Source organism: Scophthalmus maximus, chromosome 6 (genome assembly GCF_022379125.1).
Source record: "Scophthalmus maximus strain ysfricsl-2021 chromosome 6, ASM2237912v1, whole genome shotgun sequence".
NCBI lineage: Eukaryota > Metazoa > Chordata > Actinopteri > Pleuronectiformes > Scophthalmidae > Scophthalmus > Scophthalmus maximus.
The window spans coordinates 16335117-16358497 of record NC_061520.1 but is presented as its reverse complement, the minus strand read 5'-3'; the positions used below and the strand labels follow the sequence as shown (position 1 = coordinate 16358497).

The window sequence follows — 23381 nt, the reverse complement described above, 5'->3', positions numbered from 1 at the left end:
AATGGGTGACAAGCCTTCGGTCAGAAAGTTCAAACAATCATCAGACCAGTCAAAAAAAGAAAAGAAAAAAATCATGTGGCCCTGACCCTCTTCCTCAGGCTCCCAACAGATGAATAAAGGATAATTTTGCAATCCATGAAGTTGGACAAGCATTACTTGTCTCTTTTGGTTCAAACAACCGTTGACATTCGTTCCGTTATATAATCAGGAAAAAAACACTCAACAAGTTATAGAGTTTAAGTTAAATCTTTTTTTATTCAAGCAAAAGCCATTCAGGGCCAAAGAGTAGAATTGCACTTATTTGGAAATAACTTTGTCTCAAATTGGATGATGACAATCCCATATGTCTGTGATAAAAAGGTGGCGTGTGAAATTATTTTCAGTAGCCTTTGAAAATATTATACGATTTCCTTAATAGTTACATCTGTGTACTATAAAAATGTCCAAAGAGCAGATATCTGTGCTAGTGTCAATTTCAATTACTATAGTATGCTGCATGCACTATGACTGCCAAATAAGAATTTACACCTAGATATCTAAAAATAAAAAACTGAAAAGCACATCAACAGTTCTGCTTGGATGAAATGCTACACAAATTTAAATCAAAGTACAAAGCAATACCAAAATATTTGTCTCATTAAACCACACTTCTTTCAAAAAGATGGAAGCAACAGCAGGGAAAGTAATCGTCCAGCGTTGGTGTTGCCCAACTAAGTGTTTTTTTCCCACACTCAAACAGCCCTGATGCTCAACAGGAGTGAGCTGAGCACCACGATTAGTTCTACCTATAGATGATGGCACAAAACAGCAATTGTTAGAAGGATAATAAAACTTAAATATCACACGTGAGGAGTATTTTGTAATGACCAGATGGGATAAATGCCAGTGTGACTCAAGAGAAGACTTATTTAAGTTTAATAAGCTCAGCTGATTGACGCAAGCAACACAGTATTTGTTTAGACAGTCCGAGCATTGAGAAGGCACAACTCTTAAACTGACAGGTATAAACTGTCAATAAGGAATGGCTGTTTTCCAGTGGAAAAAACGACAGAGGCATCCGTCTTAAACTGCGTGCTCTTCACTGTGCTTGAATACTTTACAGAGGAAAACTTTCTGGCACATCACGGTGATTACTCACTTTAACAACCAGTGTAGCAGGATTTTTTTTACAATGTGTGACAGCTTCTTCAGCCTAGTTCAGGCGGTGAGGTTGTTGGTCTTATAGCAGAGGCACTTAATCTATATGCAAGTTCATGCTGTGCACAAAGTCCTTCCTCAAAACGTAGTGGACAAGTACAGTGAGTACCCGATGATCCAACAGCGGGTTAGCTTATTGTTGATGGGTTGCCAAAGAAATTTCTCTTTCTCAGTCCTAAATTCACGGTGTTATATGCAGAACTCAAAAAGCACTCTACCATCTGTATAAATACAATCTGACATTGAATCCCATTTTCTATTGCAAAACTACAAACCCAATCATTTTACAAAATGAGGAGAAAATCTAAGTATTGGCATTATACTATGAAAAGGTGTGTGTCTTCCATTAAATGTAGTACTACTTATGGAATCTAAACTGACAAAGAAGAACATATCATCAAAGGCACTTCGCTTAGCCTGGCACGCAAAGTCAATGGCTATTATTACAGTGAAACATAAAAAAGTAAATATAATTTTGGGAGATTTAGGAGAGTTTACAACAATATTCTTCACTTCTAGTCCTGAGGTTGGAATGTGTGTGTGGGCGAGAGTGTGCTTTGTAGTATAGTCAATGGTGATTAATTTATAATATTTTAGGTTTTTATTGACAGGTTTTTATTTGAGTTTAAGTTTACCAGCTTGTGTCTGTATGTGTCTTCCTGCTTTCTTTGGCATGTGGCATGGCATTCCAATTAGAGATTAGAGTTGTCTGGTATAATGTAGTAATGTAGTGTAAAACACACATGCACGCACACAAACACGGCAATCCAGGACAAGGAATAAAGACCCGCTGAGGGAGGGGAAGAATACTGCGGGGCTCAGTAGCTAGTAATCACGTGACATCTTCCTCTGAGACAATTATGCACGTTGCTCCTCTCCTCTTCTTCATTGTTTCCTCCACTCCGCCTTTCCCCGTTTTATACTTGAGTCCAAACTGGGAATGAAGAAAAACCTTTAGATGATAGACTTACAAACCAATTTGTTTTAACAGGGAAAGTCAGTTGACTTTATTAATAAAAAGTATCACTCATTTAAATGTGAAATCAACACACTGAACACAGATGAAGGTAAGCATTCTGGATCAAAGTTAAAACTCTGTAAAGTGATTACATGTAGAAGGTTACACTTTATACCAACCACAGGCTTGATACTCACTAATAATGATGATGATGATGAAGACTATGACGGCTATTAGGATGGCCCACATCTGCGAGGGGTAAAGGTTCAGTAAATTCAGTGCAACACACTTTAACTTGACTTAAGATGTGTGTATTCATTAAAAGTTAAGACTCTAATCATTTGTATTATTCATTTCAAATAATAATATCATTTTTGTATTTTCACTGAAGTTACCTATGACATGCTCAAATTATTAGGTGAAGATGAAACTCATTTAAGGGTGAGGCTTTTGTCGAGACCAGTATAATTCAGACCACTTCCAGCTTACAGACTTGTAGTATTGAGTTTATTTAGTGCCATGTACAGTGGGGACAAAGAGTGTTTTGGCATAAACTGTGTTTACACACCTTGCAATTCTTCCACCAGTACTTCCTTTTCAGCTTGGCAGCACTGGTCTCAAACTGGGAGGCTCCGGCCTGCAGTGCATCTGCTCTGTCATCCAGTTCAGACAGCTTTTGGTCACGTTCCAGCACTTTGTCCACATTGACCCGCATAATATCCACCACCTATCCACAAACATACAAAAGATTAACAGACTCGGTTGAATTAAAGTTCTTTTAAATGCCTTTTCTTGATGTGCATGCACTTGTAAATGTTTGGTATCACTAGACCTCATTCAAGATCAATCAAACCCTGCCTTGATTTGTTCTTTATGAAAGAATAAAGAACAGAGAAAAAGGCTGGAAATGCACCAATATACTTCACATACAGCATTAATAACCTCTGTGGTTCAGGTGTTGAGTAACCTCTCAACAGTTACATAACTGTATATATATGTATATTATATGTATTTATGTATATATATGTTTATATGTATAAATATAAATATATTATATATATGTATTACAGAGAATCACACAGGCGTGCATGTGTCCGTACACACTAACACAGAATAAACATAACCTATATGTTCCACTGATCCACAAACCCAACTGAATGCCCCTCCTCTCAGACAGAGCGGCAGGGCGGAGAGTGTGTGTAAGCCCATGCAGACCTTACATAACCATGGAGACAGTGATTATATAAACTCCGGGGAGCCAATTGGAGGTTTTGTGTGACATGCTAAGGTTAACGTTCTATGTAGGAGGGGCTAATCTCATAGGAAGCAAAACTGAGAAAGAGAGCGGGTGGACAGTAAGAGTGACCCGTGGCAGTCATAACGTCCTGGTGGCCTCACTGGCAGAGTTTTGAAAATAACTTGTAAAAAACTGGAAAAAAAAAATTCTTTTTCACTCCATCTTCCACTGGCATGTGAACCTGACATGTGGAGGTAGAGTGTTAGAGCTACTGACACCACATTTTGGTGATTCATACAACACTGCTGCCAACGGTTATGCAATAGCTACTTGAGACAAACATCAAGGATCAAGGGAGCGAGGAGACAGAGAAAGAGAGAAAAAGAGAGAGAGAGAGAGAGAGAGAGAGAGAGAGAGAGAGAGAGAGAGAGAGAGAGAGAGAGGATTAGCAGAGTTTAGAGCTGAATAAAAAATGATTTTTATATTAATCACAAGTTTTATTTGAACCAATATTAGATGTTAAGTAGCTAAAGTAGAGGATCGTTGGCTGTATAAGCTGCCTTGAGTCACGGCGGCTTCGTAAACACTGACATGAATAATTACAGTCTCCGTGGACCCTCCGCATGTTAGGAGACTGTCATGATTCAGGCAGGTGAGCTGACTCTGGCCATCGTTGGTCACTGCACTGATCTGAGCTCAGTTTGCATTTGTTGAATACATGGATTCTACTATAGTCTGTGTCCCTGCTAACACTGGCTAACAGCTGCCAGCAGATGTCAGGCTTGTGTTCGTGTGTTGTCACACAAAGAGAGCCGATGAATTAGTGAGCAGACTTTTAGTTTCCATCCTGCCTGTGCTCAAAGTGATAATTTAAGAGGTCTGTGCTTGGTTGAAGCATCTGCTATTGACAGTCCAAGATGGGACAGCATTTTCCTTTTAAATAAGCATAAATCCTTGGTCCACAGTTTTATAACATCAAATGTGGATACAATTTAGCCAGAGACAACAGAGTTGCCCACTTGTTAAAAACTGTAAGAAACTTAAGTTCCCAGAGTAAATTCAAAGAAGCCCTTTATGCAATACTGGAATGTATCTTTAAATAATCAAGAATCCAAAAGGAATCATTGTGGATTTCTGGAATCAAATCGGGAGATTAGAGCCGATATGCAGCCCTAATGAAGTCCAATGATAACACTGGGCAGGGTGAGAGAAATTATGTACAATAGGTAAATACTATAAACTACATTAGATAGTATAATCGACCCAGTTTAAAAAGATCTATAAGAAAAAAGCTTTCTTAGCCTTGACTTCACGATGATGAACATTAATAACATTAGTTCATAAATGACATACAATTGAGTTTGACATGGGGCAGAGTTAAATGGTCTCATGTGGGAGCTTTTTTTTATGAATGATAAACAGAAATCCAGATTTTTTGCATTTCTAATTAATACATTAATTAGCTGAGGTTGTTGTTGTCAATATCAAACAATCTGGGATGAACATTAAAATCCAGTAGTTAGATGTATCATACCTCATCAACCTGGGCCTGGGTTTGCTGCAAGCGCTTGTTGCTTGAAGCTGCGCCAGAGCCTTCTGGACCGTGCGCTGACCTGGTGAAAATTATGAAAATGAAATGTAAACATTGGTCTCCTTAATTAAATGGCATTTAATTAATCTAAAAAAACAAAAAACTGAATCCCTGAGGAGAAAACTATCCTCATGAGAAAGCATTTCTGCTGCCGTGCAGAGGGCTGCGATGAGTGTCCGTTCAACACGCTCATGATTCGCCACTGCTTAACACGTCTTAGCCCTTCAATTTGACTATCAAGACTTTAGACGCAGGGAGAATGGCTGACATCTGTGCTAAATTCAACACCCACAATTTCCAGCCGAGAGAGACCATGATCCCATTTTAACTACTCAAATATTAACATTGTGGATATCCATAAAGACCGTTTTTTACTATACTTATATTTTACTGTCTGCACTGTCTAGTTTGCAACTGATGGGCACATTTGTGTATCTTTACTTTTCTTAAATTGTGAAGTCCATATCTGTCTGTTGACCCAGGTGTGTTTCCAAATAATAACTGACGATGGATGACATCTGGAGTGCGGATGGAGGATAATTTGTCAAGCAAGAAGAAGGTGGAAGGTGGAAGGTGGAATGGCTTTATGGATGGGAGACAACATTGATATGCAGAAGGATTAAACCTTCACATCAATTCTTCATAACAGTCAAAACACTGATGATAGAGAGCTGAGTAAAATACATGGGAAACATCACTGTGCAGTTTGGACATGACGTCTTGCACCCAACCCATGTAAAACTGCAAGCATGCATCTAAATCCTTATTATGCTCTTACTTAAGAACTTGGAAAAATCACAGTTCAGCATTTAACTCCTGCCACCCTATGATTTAAGACTGCAACGCTCATCAGTTCAGGCCTCTACACATAACTCTAAGGATTATACAGGGATTATTATGAATCAGTAGAAGAGACCAGTAAGGCATCTTAAAGCATATACTCACTAGGGCTGGGCGATATGGCTGAAAACTGTATCACGATATAAGTGTTTCATATCGGTCGATATCGATAATTATTGAACATTTTTATGACCTAAGAAACACAAACACGAGCCAACGAGATGGCGCAACCAAACGTGATACTGTTACATGATTGGCTATTAGGCGTGTCACTCCATACGTTGCTAGGTACCAGAGGATGAGTGCTATTTAGCGGCCGGCGTAGCTAGCTGCCGGCGAAGCTAGACTCTTTGCTCCGGTTTCTTCCAACGAGGAAAAAAAAATTATCGAAACGTTCTATCAAACCCATTTTTTATCAATATTGATTACGTGTCTATCGCGATACATAACGTTATCGTTTTATCGCCCAGGCCTAATACTCACCCGTACTAGATATGGGAAGACAAAGTCACAGAATCACCCCAAAGAAGTTAAAACTTTGTGAGCCCAAGTCTCCCTTAACTATGATCTGAGACACATGCAATTTTTATTCCATTGATTTCTTATACAAACAAATGCTGATGCGGCCAAAAGTGTGATTTTTTGACAAGGAATTATCATTATTACTTATGATTAGTGGACAACAATATAGCTAAATAAATAAGAAGTCATTTGTTCATTAATTTGTATTAATAGTTTTTGTATTTATTAAATAATAATACATTACTTGAAAAATAGGGGTTTACTTTGAAGTTAACTTTTCTGTGGTTCATTGATGAACAAAAAGGCAAAGAGGAAGACTCATGTGAAAACTGATTATTGTGCGGGTGTAATTAATAACATAATTCCTTGGTTCCAAGTATGTGTCCTAGTATGTCATGACACCGCGTATTGCACAATAATTCATCACATTGTTCTTTTACTGCTATGACAAATACATCTTTCAAAAATTGCTCAGTCTTAACAGGATATAGAGCAACATCCTGGCTTTGGTTCCCACGTTAAAGAGCAGGTTTGAATTTAAAAATAACTCAATAAACATAATTAATTTTGTCAAAAAAACATCAATGAATTCCCTGCAGTAAAATGTCAACATACCATGGAAAAGGTCTATTGACTGCCACCTTAGTGGTGTTTACCGGCAGATTCTGATGAAACTGCAAAGTCACTCACAGGTAAATTGGACTTTTACAATCTCTTGATTCAAAATAATATTTGAAATAATATTTCACAATCAATCAAATAAGCTTTACTACCAACAATTAGGGCCAATCAAACATGTCATGTCCACCTCATCGTGAACAAAACCTCTCCCATCTATCTCTGTGAGAGGTTTGCTCAGCTGTAAAACTGACAGCTCAACATCAAGGCAATTGCATGAGAAATTGTAATAAATTAGAGTTTCTATTTGACGTTTTTCTCTTTATATGTTGAGGAAAATGTGTAATGAATTGGCTAAACTTGCTATTATACTTTATACTTAGTCAAACGACCCTAGTTGTCCTATCACACTAGTACCACTATTACAGAAAGCAGATATAAAATACATGATATATCGTCTCTAACACTCAATTATTGATTTGATCTAAACAGGACCTTATTCTTAAATGGTACCAGCAAAATCTGGGTAGCAGGTTTATTATACCAAGAGGAAGTCCACAGTCCTGCTCTACCAACATGAGGAACAACGCCTCTAAAGACATTTCAAATCTTTTAACTATATTCAGCAAGAACTAGCAGCACACCAACAGGTGCCACCCAGTCGTGGACAGAAGTGACCAGGGGCCGCAAAGTCCTCCAGAACATCAAAGTCCTTCATCCACTAGATGTTCCAGAGACGGGCTTCCTGTGCGGGGGGGGGGGGGGGGGGGGGGGTAATGGAAATAAGAAAACAACGGATCTGTGGCTCGTCCTCGCCAACAATGAGTACTAACGCACAGATGAGTTCACCATCAGTACACGTCCTCTCTCAGATTGACTTCCCGTCTATCCATTAGCTAACACACTATTGTTTTCCGACGCCTATTTACACCCACAACAACTCAGCCGCGAAGCGATTCCTCGCTTTCCCCTTTTCATTGTGTGCGAACATACGACGCAGTTAGTAACCGGGTCGACCACAGAAAGCCCCGCGCACGGAAGACAGTCAGGTTTGTGCCAAGAAACGTCGACTTTTAAAGTTTGAGTGGGACGACGTTGCTAACCGTCGCTACCGTTAGCTTTAAGCTAGGTGCTAGCACTTGTTGCGAGCAGCGCAGCAAAGTTTTGGGCGTTGCTTTATTCATTGTGCTCCTGTTTCACCAAAGCTCCCGGAAGGCCGGTATGTTGAGCAGCGTTTGAGCAAGTTTTCAACAAGTTGGTTTAAACGAACAACCGGCGGGTTTGAACACACGGGACTTACATTTTGAGATTTGTGTGAGTTACAGCGCAGCCGCCTCTTGGTTGTAAGATGAAGCGAAGTGTCAAGCCGTAACAGCTACTGCCGTCGGTTGCTGTGCTGCCTTCCCGGGCTGTCGGAAATGTGAATACTTAAGCAGAGATCCGACTTCAAAAGAAAATTATTATACTAAATAAAAACAAGAAAGTTGTTTCTTCCTATTGGATATGCCGAGCTGTAACAACATTTAATATTAGGATAATGAATATAGGATAACTTTTTGCACTTCCACTGTCTAAAACCTAAACGGTAAAGCCAATGTTTCTCTTTGAATAATTGCCTTATTCATTTTGTAATAATGCACAAAACTCAGTGGGATTTAATTTTTCAATAAAATACCATCAACAACTGTCTTGCATAACTTGGTATACTTTATTGTTTTGTGTTAAAGTGTAAAAGTAAAGTAAAGGTGAAAGCTCAGAATAGCACTTAAATGCACCATTAAAGAGGCAGTAGCCTGTGGCCCTGTTCGCATATCCGCATTTATTAACGCATGACATTAGATTAAAACATTAAAAGGAGCACACACCTGGAACATGTGGAAATATATTATGTTAATGGTTGAAATACAATTCCAACGGCTCAAATAAGTGTATTTTCAACCCTCATTTAATTTATTGGTCATTAGTCCAGTAGATGTGCGAGGAAACGCGACCAGCAAAGCCCGTGATCAGCATGTGACTAGACTTTATTTTCAAAGTTAGAAAGGGTCTTTCGACACGTGTTTCACAGCTGGGAAAAAAAACAACCGACTGATATATCACTTGCTATTTTCAATATGATTGTGTGCGGCCTTCTATAGGCTGATTGATAAAAACAAACATCACAGAAGACGATGATATTCTTTGTCTGCGAACATCACAAATGAATTAAAAGTCTCAGGCAGCAGGTCAGGTCAGGTCAGGACATGAAATGTGCTGTTTTTCCCGAAAGTCTTGTTTCCTACTAATTAAACACGAGTTAACGCGGGACTCTGATAATTCCCAAGATTGTTTTAATCGGAAGATAGATGGATTGACCAAAACAACACAACAGTAACACGACATAAACCGAACTGGTCCAAAACAGTGGACCAGACAGACAACCCTCTGAAAAAAATAAACAACAACCTTGTGTACATATGTACATATTTGTATTCGGTCAAATATTTTTGAAACAGATATTCTCAATTCTATTTTCTTCTTATTACTTTTTAACACAGTAACTTAAAAAGTAATACAGAAAGATTTTCTGCAATTTATATGAACTTAATAGAAAATATATTAAGCATGCAAATTAAACCTTGCTACAAATTACTCTCTCACATTTGAAAATGATTCTAACAAAGGTTACAGTTCATCTCTGCAATTGGGCATTATATTTACAATGTATTTATTAATATAATTACATAATTATGTGATGTTTTCAACTTAAATGCAATTATACAAAGGTGCCCCTGGTGCTCGGATGATTTTGGGAAACCCAAGCCTCCTTTTGCCCAACAACAACACCGTTGTCTTGTGCCAGATCCTTCATCCACCACAGCTTCTCTGCTACAAGACTAATGTGTTTTTAATCAGAGTTCTAGAGGTTTTTATTAATACACATCTTGTGTGAAATAACTTTTATCTAAAACAACACAAGTGAAATGAGGTGAAGATTGAGCACCAAACTACAACAACTCACAAAGTTCATCTCTTTCCTGAGAAGCATTTTACAGCAGGCTGGAACGGTCCTTCTGTACTTGTGTTACATGAAGTGGGCTCGTTTAAATGTGCTACCACATGACATAAATCCTTAGTCCAGGTTCTGGATATGGTTTTTATTCATGATGCTTATATAGTTTCATGTGGATTTCATCTCCCTCTGTGCAGGGAGACCGCCGCATCAGCTGTGGCATGTCATGTTAGAGGAATCCATCTCTCACCTCCCTCACAGAAGTGGGTGATGGAGAACATCACGGTCAACGGTGTCGCGGTCATTTCCTCATGAAGACTCTTTTGCCTCTCAAATCTTATGTCAAGTCATCAAGTTTGTCACCAAAGAAATCTCCACACCCACCAGCCTCCTGGGATGAGGAACTTTTCTTGCAGTATGACTGGAGTGACATTTGGACTACTGTAGCATTCATATGCAGTGGAATCCTTCCAGTAGTCATGTAAGCATTTTAAAGTTGCACAGATAAATATTTTTACACCAACATTGGGTCAAACAAATACATGTGATGTGAAGAAACTCTGCTAGTAATATTGTAAACAGACTCATAACGCCACAACCCTCACAGCAGAACTTTTTTTTATCTTTATCAAAATTTAAATAACCTTAACTTGTTCACTTTCAGTTGAACAAACTTAACTCATGTACGAATAACCAATCAAAGTGACTTTTTTGAAGTTGGTTAACACTTTTAATCAGCAAATGACCATGAGATCAAATCTGCATCCTTACATGCGCAGCACATCCTGCTTCCTTCATTTTATGGTGGAATTGTGTGGAGTGTTTCTGCAAATGCATCTGAGGGTTTAACCTGATTAGCACAATGGATTCATGCATTTTTGCTTGATGCTGACGCTGCCTAGAGGTGAATTTGTTTCATCCTCAAAATACTGTGATTCAGGAGTCGACTACTTCATGCCATGACTCTGACATATTCAAACTCACCTGATCAAAGATCAGTTCCTGGTTTGCTTGTGTTTCAGGTTTAAATCAGAGTTGTTCTGAAAGGATGGGTTGAAACAACAAGCGTGAACTCATGCACATAGCTCTATAGGTGTGACTGCATGTGATAACGGCCCGAGATATCAGTATGTTAGATTTCTGGGCCATGTGCTGTAATGAAGTGGAGAAGTTGAACCAGCCAGGACTGATCCATGATCAGAAGCCTTGTCCATGGTGTCTCTGGTCCATCAACATAAAGTCCCTGGTTGAGTCTCAACAGCTTTGCCTCTGAGGTCCCAACCAGTATTCAACAAACTGCCACGGACTATCAGCCCATACCCGAGTATGGTCACTAGAGGGCGCTACTGGTCTTTCAAAAAGAATTCATTCTAAGCCCGTTTTTTTTTTTTTTATTGCTTCGTTATAAAGAGATCACATCGCTGCTTTAGCTAAAGGCGATATAATCCCTCCACTTTAGATTTGTTGTCACCTAGTGACGTTTCATTTAGAGATCGCCCACGCAGACTAGACGGGGAGCTCTTTGTTTGCCCCCTACTGCTCGCATTTCAAAGGTGAGAGGCAAACTTTTCTTTTTCTTTTTCTTTTTTTAAAGGGGGATGCTGGCGTGAACGCTCCGCTCCACTGGTCGCAGGTGAAGACAGGTCGGTGTCCGTGTTCGAACGGATGTCTACTGAGAGCAGCAGCTGGTTCGGCCCGGCTCAGACGGTGTAAAAAAAAAAAACCCCCCGCGGAGGTTCCCGTCTGTCCCCCGTTCGCGACTTCATCCGTCGGCAGCATCCGACGCGGTCATGTGGATCGCGGTGGCGCTCGTCCTGGCGGCGGCGGCGGCGGCGCCCGGCGGCGGCTGCTGGGGCTGTCAGCTGCCGCACGACTGGAGGCCGCAGACGGAAGCGTGTCGCGCCGAGCTGGCGGAGATCATCGTCTTCGCCAAGGTGCTGGCGCTGCACAGGGAGTCGCACAGCGTGTACAACTACCTGCCGTGGCAGCACGACACCGACCTGCTCTTCTCCGCCGAGATCGAGCTGCTGTGCGACCAGGCGTGGGGCAGCATGCTGGAGGTCCCCGCCGGCTCCCGGTTCAATGTCACCGGCCTGGGCTACTTCCCCTGCTTCTCCTACAGCGTCACCAGGGACAACAACTACTACTTCTTTCTGAGGTGAGACACGTGAGTGATACAAGCAACGACCGCGTGGCTCGAAGCTTTGTCCCGTAGATGAAAGGGAAACGCCTGGGTTAGGGTTTCAAACATATTATGAATATCATTTGTGTTTCTATGGCTGTAAGGTGTGTTTTATTAGTTTGTGTCTGCTGCCAAGAGATGACCCGACATGACCCACTTGCACCCTCTAAATCCAGACATGTCACACAGCCATAGAATAAACCTCACTTTGTTGTTTAAGACCAATGAGCAATGAACTCCTTTTTATTAGAATGTTACCATGAATGGCAAAAAGTTAGTGAGTGATAATACCATTTAACAATAATTGGATGTGAAAAGAAACCGATATTGCACTTTGTCGAGCTCTATTAACGGGGGACAATGGGGGTTTGATGCATGTCATATTCAAGTTTTGATTATTGAGCTTTGGAAAAGTGAAAATGATAATTTGATTTCATGATGGTGACAAATTCATTCAGTACTGTAGCCACTTCCTCACACCTAATCCATCCAAACTGGAAATCCAATGCAAAGCAAATACAAAAGGGTTAGGGTAGGGTTAACCCTTTCATTTATTGGATGGATTAGACCATGTGGTATAAAACACAGGGACCCTGAGCTGCGACTCTCACTCATACACTTGAATTACATCATCACTGGCTCCAATTTCTGATCTTCCACCGGAGGAGAGAAGTTCAATCACTTCAGTGGCAGGTAGCCGGTGGGGAATTTCTAAAAAGGCAGGTAGGAAACATCTTTGCAGAGATCCTATGTAGACAATATATACGTGTGTGTGTGTGTGTGTGTGTGTGTGTGTGTGTGTGTGTGTGTGTGTGTGTGTGTGTGTGTGTGTGTGTGTGTGTGTGTGTGTGTGTGTGTGTGTGTGTGTGTGTGTGTGTGTGTGTGTGTGTGTGTGTGTGTGTGTGTGTGTGTGTGTGTGTGTAGGGGGTGGGGGTAATACATTATGGGTAAAATATAAAATCAATGGATTGGACCTCACCTCCTCTTCGTGCCTGGACTTTCTCTCCAGTACAAACCAGCGACTCTTCAAACCTGCGCTGAGACTCTCAGAGGATTTAATCAATCGTCGGCCAGTAAGGAAACATTTGCATTGCAGGCAGACTGCTGGCACAATCCACACGCTTTCTCTTTTAATCAGTATCTGATGATGTATTGATTTAAGATTAATAATGCCAAAGTTTCCTCTCAGACCCCCCCCCCCCAAAAAAAAAAAGAAATCTTAAATGTCTGTGTTGGACAGAAACAACACTGTTGCTCAGGAAACGTCCATTGCATTCCTGCCAGTGTAATTACAGCGCCAGACATTTCCCAACAGCTTGAAGGTAAACCTGCAAAGAATTTTTACTCCGAGTTATCGGCACGCCAGCGGTGGGTAGGATCACCTTTTTGTCCTCCCAGCACTGCTGAAATAAACCAGTACACCATTTGATGAAGTCAACTTGTGCTGACAGGCCTTACTGATATATCTCACATTCTGCTTTTTCTCTCAAAAAAAGATGAGTTAGATTTTCAGAAGGGGGGGGGGGGCACTGAAAAGCATTCCTCAAGTTGAATGTTCGGCTGTCCCACATGAGGGTCTGCAGCAGGGCCAACATCAACAGTGGTTTTTATGGCGATAAAGACATTAAATAGGATTTACACGGATTTCAGTGAATCACACCTCCAGGCGCGACTTTGCCGTCCGATGTTGTGACGGTGAAAACGTCATCACCGAACCGCCATCAGAAACTTGCTGGAGCTATACAGTCACAACAGAGCTCCGTTTAAGTGCATGATGATAATTACGGAGCAGTGATTACTCCTGTAAACCAATGCAGGGGTGTTCTGTCAGTGGGCGTAGTGGAAGGAGACCCCCCCCAAAGTTGTTAACCCACATTTTAAGGAGCGGGGCTGTGGCCTGAAACCTGTAACCCATTGGACGCTACTAGGTGTCAATCACGCTGTATCCATTCGCCAATGGGACCATACTTTTCTAAATTTACATCGAGCTGAATTGGAGATGACTTGAAACTAGCAATTGAGACCATAAACTTTTCAGGAATGTGTTTACTGATTTTACAAATCAAGTGAAAAGTAGAATCGTTTTCTCACAGACTTCTATAGAAACGGACAATTTTTTGCACCCTGTGAAGTCGCCCTCTGCTGGTCATTTGAGAATACAGGCTTCAGGCACTTCCGCATCGGCTCCACTTTCCAGACCCAGTGACTACGTCCATTTTTATATACTGTCTATGGCTTAAACATTAGACAGTGTGTCATGATCATTTTCAATGGGTCTCCATGGCTCCTTATCTCTAGTTTTTTTAGTCTGTTGTTGTCATAGTCAATGTTGTCTTTGTGTATATTTGTTGGATATGAATCCTGCCTGCAAATCAAATTTCCCCATGTGGGACAATGAAGTCAAACTAAACTTGAACCTTGAACCTTGCTTCAGAGGACTTCTCATATGTAAAGTGCTCTTTATCTGATGTGTTGCTTGGCACCACAACACCCAAACATTCATAAAGAGTGAGAGAAGAGCTGTCTGCATCACCAGCCACTGGATTAGGAAGCCAAAACTTAAAAGTTCCCATTGCAGTCTCCAGTGGATGTCCATTTCCTGTTATAAAAGGCCTCAACAACTGTGTCTCGGACTAAAACAGTTTTTCCAATCAATCATGAGCGTGAGCTCTCGGGACGGGGCGAATCAGAGCTTAGCGTGGAGAGAAATGCAACCGAGGATCTCCCTCAGGACCGTTAAATGAGACAGATTGAGTACGCTGCTTCAGCCAAATGTTCGCTGTGAAAACTTTAGCTTATATCTCACTCCTCAAGATTTTTAAATTCTCTGTCAAAAGAACACAACTGAATACAGAACCTTAGAGCAGAATTTGTACATGAACTGCCTCAAAATAATGTAACAGGATGAAGTTTGACACACTCACCAACAACTGTAAAATGCATTGTGTTCTTTTGTTTTTCCATTGCGGTAAAATCCAGTCAAGTTCCTGTGGATCCACAGTTCTTCTGACCTCCTGGTTCCTGTGCTTACGTTTGACCTTTGAACTCTTTCTGTTGAGGGAAAACATCGGCTTTCTTCTTGTTCTTTCAACCTACCCGCACACGCACACACACACACACACACACACACACACACACACTGTCTCTGATAGGGACAACCAAACTTTTGATGTCCCTCGAGGGATGCGAGATGGAATCCAGATGTATGGAAAAAAACACTGCGTCCTCCCTCACACACTTTACATCATAGGAAAAGATATGAAACATGCTGATTGAATCCCTCTGGGTGTAATTTGCGGGCTTGAATCATCTATATAAAGCCCGCATTTGAATAATAATAGAGCAGGGTCTGTTAGCAATCCTGCTCATAAATAAATGTTTGGGTGTTTTGTTCCAGAACTTTCAATCTTTTACGGTTGACATGTGTGTGCAATTTCTTGTTGCTCAAAATTTAACAACTTTTGTTTTACCAGAGACAAAAAGAGTTTTTACTCTTGGGTAAATGTTTGTAGATGTTCATTTTCGCCTTTGTTCACAAGCATATCAATAACATCTTATTCCCCTTCTGCCGTGCAGGATGGATGAGAACTACAATATTGTCCCTCATGGAGTGAACTTCCAGGACCCCATCTTCCCTGACACTGCAGATAACCATCGCATGTTTGCCAGCCTCTTCCAGTTTGCCAACTGCACGCCTGGCACCCAGGTCCACAGCTTCACCCCGGAGTGGGAGGCTCAGGAGGACAGCAGGGTACGTAGCCACTCGCAAACGCCCAACATGAAGCAGCTGCTACTGTTGATTCAGGTCGGCTTCACACGCTCGTGGGGGTACAGAGTTCAATAAGCCCAAATAGCATAATTATGTGGTGCACACATAAAAATGAGTCAAAACTGCATCCTGTTGTTGTCAATTGAACAAGCTGGGGAGCTAAAAAAGTTCCTACGGCATGGGGAAACCAAACACACATTTCCTGAGGTTTTTGTCAGACAAAGAGCTCACTATGTTTAAAGGGGGGGACGACATCTTGTTGTTTAACGGAGTATTTTCTTTTGCTCAAAGACAAGAGCCCCGATTTTAGAGTGACATCAAATGGAGACGATAGTCTTTGACTCGTAGAAAGTATTTTATTTCGACTGCATTCCCTAAACACTGCCGGAGTCAGACCCACGGTTGAGCACTGTATGATGGAAAGTACCAAAATCAGTGCAGTGGAACCAGAGATATCATCTTTTTTTATGCCAAATCCAACACTGCCACCTGACCGCTTGGGTCAGAGATGTGGGCGTTTTGTGTTAGTTATAGGTAATGAAGCCACGAGCCTCAAACAGGGATGAGGATTAGGCCTCAGGGGTCACTTCTTTTTAAAGATGTGCCTCCAAAAGGTATGTTCCTCAAATTTGTACTCTTCAGAACAAACCGATGTTTGCTGAAGCAAGGTGTTGTTTTATCTGTTAGTCTAATGACAGTAAATTTGTAAATATTTATTACTGACCAAACTAGCCATCAAAATATTAAAATAATTATTCCTTCTAGCTTTTCAATTGTAAGGATTTTCTGCTTTTCTGTGTTTAATGTACCTTTTGAATGGATAATAACGGACTAAAGTAGATTGTGATAGGCATTTTATTGAATTTTGATTGAAAACAGTGTATTGATTATAATATTGCACTGTAGATTAATCGATAGTGATATTAATGAATAGTTGCAGCCCTCAGATGAAATCCATCACAGAGGAAGCGGTAACATTACTTCTCTTTGCAGCCGGAGAACATAATTGATATTGAAGGATTATATTTTGATGGACTGGAAAAACCATAACTCTCTTCTGGGCGAATGGGATTCATGGAAATGAAGAAAATCACTAACTGAATTAAAACCAGGGTTAGTGGAGACATCATGAAAATAAATTAAAACCCTCAATTACTAAATAGCTCCTGGATCACACACGGGACCAGGCAGATTGATGATACGAGTGGAAAGTAAGTGTGAGAGTGTGTGAAAGTCAGCCGACGACACGCGTATTGATGGACATGGGGTTTAAAGATGACTTGAATCAATAAGCTGGAGCTCCGGTCCACACCTCCCTGTCACTGATTCATTGATCAAAGCTCGTTTGCACAGAGACACCACTGGCAAACACCTGGTTCTGCTTCACTCTGTAAACTCCACAGTTTCCCTCAAGAGTCCGCGTGCCAGTATATAAATGGTTTCCAGTCACTCACCACTTCTTTATCCCCTCTAATGGATCTAAACCTTTGGCATAATCCCCCTGATTTAGGTCAGTCTTCTTCTGTCTGTTTCCAATCATTTGCTGACTATTCATAAAAGCCAAACTCCGCCATGAGTCGAGAACGAAAACATGGTTTGTATTTCGATGAACAGCAAAACCTTTGGGCCGGGCCCATGATTATAATTATGAAGTGACATTTAGATATGGGGGCTGCTTTCTTACATCATTCTCATGATTAGATTTCCTCTTAGAAAAATAAAAACAGACTTTGTTTTTTCTGGGACTTAGCAACCGTTGTTTGGACAGTGGACCCAAACTCACATTGGAAGAGATGATGCCACATACATCACATCATCCAGACCAAAGTAAATCAAACGGCCTGTATTCAACTTAAGATGGATCAGTAATAAACTAAACTGACTTTAACAAGCCGGGTTTTCTCACAGGTTTTGTTCCCAACGCTAATGAAAAAATATTAGCGTTGACATTGTCCTGACCTGACGGCTGCTCTCTGAGGCAAAACAAATCACTGCTCACGTTAACGTTTACGTTGTAAAGATTTCAGCGACTGTTAACACGGTGTTGTAAAGTTTTTATGTTCAAGCACATGATGTGCAAACATTTGTTTCAAACATGTTTCATCTGAGTTGGGAGAAGACACGCACTGTAGCTTCTGTCCTGCACAAGTTATCAGCCTTTATGTTGTAGTTGAGTCCTGCTGGATACCGAGGGTGTTCCGAATGGATCCATTTTTGATAACTGGGCATCCAGAGTTTTGCCTAAGACCATGACCTGACAAGGAGGGTCTACAGAGTTGTGTTTTTGAAGATATCTGCCTCAGCTGCTTTCATTACTGTTTCAGCTAAATGAAGATCCCAAAATTAATTCAAAGTAGTTTTTCTGGTCACAGGCGCTAACCAGCATGTACAAAACATGTTCTTTAATGCCTTCTGAACATTACTCTGTAGTGACATCACTGAAGCAATCGTCAGAAATCTCAGTGTAGGAACTAAATATCTTTTAACAGAACTTGTGCTTTACTTACCAACTGCCGCCAGACATTTATGTGATTTTGTTATGGCTGTGTTTGATAGAATTTCTATGCGTTTAGTTTCTGATTATGTTCAATCAGACATTGGGAAATAACAATCCTCCTGTTACGCTGCTCTTGAACACGGCATAAAAATATCTAATGGAATTAAAACTAAATTGTTTCTCTGGAGATCAGGACATACAGTTCACAGTCACTTGCATATGTCCATTCACACTAAAACGGTCACTTGGTTTATGACTGGAGGGAAATATTCACTGCTGCATTTCATATGCTAAGGTCTATTTGCCTTCCCCAATTTACTGAGAGACTATTAATAACCGCTGGTGCTGAATAAATTTATTCACAAAAACTCTTGGTGGAAAATTGTAATCTTATACCTCATGTTTGCTGCTCTAAATAATTGAACCATGCCTCAGCCGCTCAAGTGATTGCTTGCTGCTTCAGTGACATGTAACAGCACTTATTTAGGGAACACGACATTTACTGTTAACGCAACTGAGGGCCTCTCTTGTAGATTTTGTAGCTATAAGAGACAGGATCTCATGACAGCATGTCTATAGTAGGTGTAACTTCTGTCTTGCTGGACGAGCTCCATCTCATATAGTACAAAAAAAGTCTTCTCATAGTTACAGAATACATATACATATACTATGTCCATGTGAGAAGGGCTTATAAAAGAGGCAGCTTCAAATTGTATGTCAGTGTATCATTCTTGGCTGCAGACATTTTCACGGGCAATTACTTAAGTATCGGTCCACATCCAGCTGAGCCTGAAACGCCGCTGTAGATGTGGAAATTGAAACCAACTGGAGGTGTTGCGTTTAAATCATACCTGGGTGCACAAAACAGGGATTTGCCATTTTATGCGCTCTGCTTTGCATAACGTGATTGTTCTGCTTTTACTTTTACTTTTATAAAGTTACATCTCCCCTTCGGATCCCTGTGGGGCGTAAGCAAGAGCACATGGGAAAAGTCCACAGCTAATATTACAGCGAGTAATGTCCTAACCAGTGATGTGGGCCGGCAGCCGGCAGCACATTTTCAACATTTCCTCAAAACCCTCAGCGGTTGTTATCTGATGGTAGGGAATTTACATCAGTGTTTCACGCTGGCCCATGTGGAAGCATTAGGATCTGTGGAGGAAATCCACACTCAGGCAGACAGGCATGCAGTCAGAGGCATCTGGAGCTCATTTTTTCACCTCGGAAAGGTCCAGGCCTTTGGATCATCTGTCGCAGGTTCGCAGGCATGTTGGGTTTCATCTCACAGAGACGTCTCACTGAAACAGTCATGTCACCATTTTCCTTACCTCACATTTATCTCTCTTCTATATCTGGAACTACAGTCTGGGACTAGACTACAGTGAGATGTCTTTGGCTGGTACACAAAGAGCAGGACATACTGTACATGGTGACGCTTAAATTCTTTATGGTTCCACAGAAGGAAAGTTATAATCTCAAAAAATACTTGCACTGGTGGTCAGCCAAAAGAAATCATGCCAGAAGCTTTTTTCTCATTTGATTTAACCAAAGGCAATCTAAAGTACCAAAAACAGCATATCTGTCAGGTGCTACATCATGAATGTAACAAAAATATATTAAATCAGACATTAGCATTTAGTAAGAGCCATGATGGAATACAACTCCAAGTATGATTTCACTGAGATGGCACAGTAGGAAGAAATTCAGTGGGAAACCTTGCAGAAAATAAGTTGGTAGCTTTGAGCAGCAAATTCCAAGTAGCAACCTGAAACTCAATGATCAGTAATTTGTGAGGTGCCAAACTTTGGTTTGGAAGCAGAGCATAAGATTTTTTTTTCTTAACCCCACGAGTAATAGCCAAAATCTAATCCTCTGTTGGACAGGATGTGGTGCAATAGGAGACTTTTCCCACATTTTTGTCCTATAATTTGTGGAGGAGTTAAATAAGGAAATAGGAGAAATTCTGAGCTTAGACCATTCGAACCAGTTGATTCCAGGCAACACTTTTCTAAGAGGAACTGGGAAAAACGAAGTATAAATGCTCAAAGTCGTTACCTTATTAGCCCATTAAGTTATTACTACAAACTGGCTGAGACCTCGCCCACCTATACCTTGGACCAATGGACCCAAACACCAAAGGCTGAGAAACATAGAGCCATGAGATTGTAACTCTGGATGGACACTTCTTTAGAGAGATGATCTTCTGAACATATACTTTAAATGTTTATTGGTATTATCAAGGGTGAATGTCAAAATATATGTAGAGTATAAGCTGTTTTATGTCTTTATATTGTTAGTTATTCCTTTGTAAAAAGTTTACTGGTGTATGAAAAATTGTGTGAGACTTATTTTCATGTAACCTGTTCTAATAGATGTTCAAAAAAATAAAAAGGACAGTGACAAAATGTCTAAATGGGCAACAGTTAATCATATAAGTGCACTTCAACCACTTCAATATCACAAAGTATTTACTGTTAAAAGTTAGTTAGACAATCTTTCCGCTCTGTTCTCCACAGTTGCTGTGCTCCACGGTGCAGAAGGCTCTGTTCGAGGAGGAAGAGAGGGTGAGGACTCTCTCCCAGAAGGTGCGCACCTTGGAGAAAGCCAACGGCCACCTGCGGGAAAAGGTGAAGACCATGAAACGCCTGCTGCGCCAGGCCCAACGGGAAACCACGAAGGAGCAACAGACCCTCAGCCTCAAACAGCTGTACGAGTCGAAGACGCCCCAGACTCACCCGGATCAGGACACCGCCCAGGACCAGAAGAACCCCCCGCACAAAAAGGCTCTCGCCAAGAAGCTGAAAAACTAGGCTTCTTTTTCTTCTTCTGTTGTTGTATATAAACCAACTTTCGCTCTCTATGAAGCATCAGCGACATAGCACACTGAGAGGCTATTGGTTGAAAAGCTGGGGGGGGGGGGGGGGGGGTGACAGCAACAGCCACAAGTAGTTGATCGAATGAAAGGGACATGGTTGACTTTAATTGTAATTTCATTATATTCTCCATGTCTCCAATCTATTTAATATGCGTATTTAAAAAATAACAAATTTCACGAAACCTCATCTGATCAGCCAGTTGGTAAAATTGACCTGTGCCATCAGCTACTTAGAGGCTTTTCAAGGTTGTGCTTTCACCCAGTTGGTCCAATGTGATCATTCTTTCTGGAGTGGACTTGTTGCTGTTACCCGTCCAAACCCTCAAGTCTTACCTTTGGCCATCAGTTTCATTTAGTGGCAGCACAACCGTTTCCCAATCACACAGAGGCCATAGTTCAAAGCTGGCGGACGCACCAGTGGAACAATATGTGGACGAGGTGAAAGCATCTCAAATTGAAGATCTTTTTTTGATAAATAGTTTTTTTTCTTCTGTGCTGGACACGTTATGCATTGTATACATGTTAAATGTAATTGAATTTCTTATTCCAGAAATATTATCGCTAAGATGCTCCACGTCTATGTGGAGGAATTTGTCTAATCTTCTAAGCAGAGCAACACAAACTGCAGATACTCATTTACAGTTTGTACTCTGAGGAACATAAGCCATAACCAGACTGGGGATCAAAAATGAAGCAGACACAAATAACCACTTCTTAATTGCATTTGGTGTAATAAAGTGTGCAAGTTGTGAGCATTCAAAATAGTATGTGTGGAAAAACACAAAAGGGTAAAGAGGAGCAAATGTGTCAAAGTTCAAAACACTGCAAGACCTGATGTTTGCATCATTCTACTTCTGCCTGGTTTTCATTTACTCCTTTGATATATTTATACCCTAAGGAACTAGTGAGTCTTTAAATTCAGTGAATTGTTAACCAAGAGTGCATTTCCCCCCAAGTTCTCCTACATACACAAATCCATTCATACAAGTTGTACTGAGTGAAAGTGTAATTTCTGTTTGAAGACAGGGTGCTGAGCACCCTTTGGGTCCAGCCAGTGAGCCTGGCGCGGTACAGGCTTTTTTTCTGTGTCAGAAATAAGAGGTTGCTTCATTTATACTTTCTGTATTTGCTTTTGATATTATTTTTTGCTTCCTCTAAACTATAAACATCTGGTTTGCTTTACCAATAGCATGATCATTTGTGTAACAGCATTTCTTTTTTTTAATAAATGAACTTTTACAAAAAAAAGTCCTGTGTAACTGATTTAGTCGCCCACGATTATACGCAAATGCGCTTTGTTACTTTTTCAAAACCTGTTGAATGAAACAAACAAGTACAATATGAAAGAAAATACATTCACAGGTAATGGTCTCTTTGAGAGTTACAGATGAGTCTCTGATGTGAAGTCATCAGAACATGTAAATCCATCAGTTTGAAACAATTCTGGTTCTTTCACTGTGGTTACTGATATTGGTGAACTAAACAGTCCATCCTTGTGATGTGTCTAGCCAAACAGCAGAACTGAGAGAGCTGTGATTTCAAATCTTAATTGCAATGTGTCCTGCTTTCCACGTATCGTGGAGTCAGAAATGATAAATGGTTTCTGGCATTCCCCCCCCAAAAATCGAAAGCAACATAAATCCTCAAAAAACAAAAGGGTCACATCTTGACCTCTTCTTGTCTACTTTACGTCTGGTGCTCTTTAACAAGGACATTTCAGATGCGAAATCATCTTGGCAGACGAAATTTGCAACACAATTTCCATGAGAGCTGAACCAAATTTCTTCCATGTGGTGCTGTTGCATAAAACCAAGGCATGGTTTGTCAAAAAAAAAAAAAAGTCAACACACTTTAAACATGTTTTGTGTCTGGAGCTCACTTGCAGCATTTATCGTCAGTGGAGCAGGATGCGGAGGGACATTTACAAGCTATTGTTCTCGCTTATCATTTGACCGCTCCACTCTCCGCACCTCGTCTCCTCTTCGGCGCTTTCTTCGCCCAGTGAGACCTCTGCAACCTTCACGACCTCGCCTGCAGCCAACTGTCAAACTCCCATGGACCTGGGCCAAAGATGATATACACACACGGCTTTTTCAACATAAA

At 40.8% G+C, this 23381-nt stretch overlaps 2 protein-coding genes across 4 annotated transcripts; one reads left to right on the top strand and one right to left on the bottom strand.

The window, feature by feature from the left end:
- Positions 1-233: 233 nt before the first annotated feature.
- On the bottom strand, positions 234-8373 carry vamp3 (vesicle-associated membrane protein 3 (cellubrevin)). The gene is made up of 5 exons (XM_035630263.2): positions 8264-8373; positions 4927-5005; positions 2724-2882; positions 2353-2404; positions 234-2131 (listed from the first exon to the last, which is right to left on the bottom strand). Coding segments are annotated over exons 1-5 (309 nt in total). The 5' UTR covers positions 8266-8373; the 3' UTR covers positions 234-2114.
- ccdc3b (coiled-coil domain containing 3b) lies at positions 7798-22519 on the top strand. Of its 3 annotated transcripts, XM_035630260.2 has the most exons (5): positions 7798-8012; positions 10153-10436; positions 11550-12113; positions 15714-15888; positions 20920-22519. In XM_035630260.2, the coding sequence occupies exons 3-5, from the start codon at positions 11746-11748 to the stop codon at positions 21211-21213; spliced, it is 837 nt and encodes a 278-aa protein (XP_035486153.2). In that variant the 5' UTR covers positions 7798-8012; positions 10153-10436; positions 11550-11745; the 3' UTR covers positions 21214-22519. The 3 variants fall into 3 exon arrangements, with proteins under 3 accessions (XP_035486153.2, XP_035486155.1, XP_035486154.1); XM_035630262.2 differs by lacking the exon at positions 10153-10436; XM_035630261.2 differs by lacking the exons at positions 7798-8012; positions 10153-10436 and having other exon boundaries at positions 11374-12113.
- Positions 22520-23381: the final 862 nt, after the last annotated feature.

What these genes read in the sequence shown, in the direction of transcription:
- vamp3 (XM_035630263.2), bottom strand. An exon ending in CCCAGGCCCAGGTTGATGAG is followed by an intron (nt 2,883 to 4,926) that starts GTATGATACATC and finishes GTTTGTGGATAG; the next exon opens with GTGGTGGATATTATGCGGGT. An exon ending in ACTGGTGGAAGAATTGCAAG is followed by an intron (nt 2,405 to 2,723) that starts GTGTGTAAACAC and finishes TACCCCTCGCAG; the next exon opens with ATGTGGGCCATCCTAATAGC.
- ccdc3b (XM_035630262.2), top strand. Translation starts at nt 11,746, where the DNA reads ATGTGGATCGCGGTGGCGCTCGTCCTGGCGGCGGCGGCGGCGGCGCCC. An exon ending in AACTACTACTTCTTTCTGAG is followed by an intron (nt 12,114 to 15,713) that starts GTGAGACACGTG and finishes TCTGCCGTGCAG; the next exon opens with GATGGATGAGAACTACAATA. An exon ending in AGGCTCAGGAGGACAGCAGG is followed by an intron (nt 15,889 to 20,919) that starts GTACGTAGCCAC and finishes TGTTCTCCACAG; the next exon opens with TTGCTGTGCTCCACGGTGCA.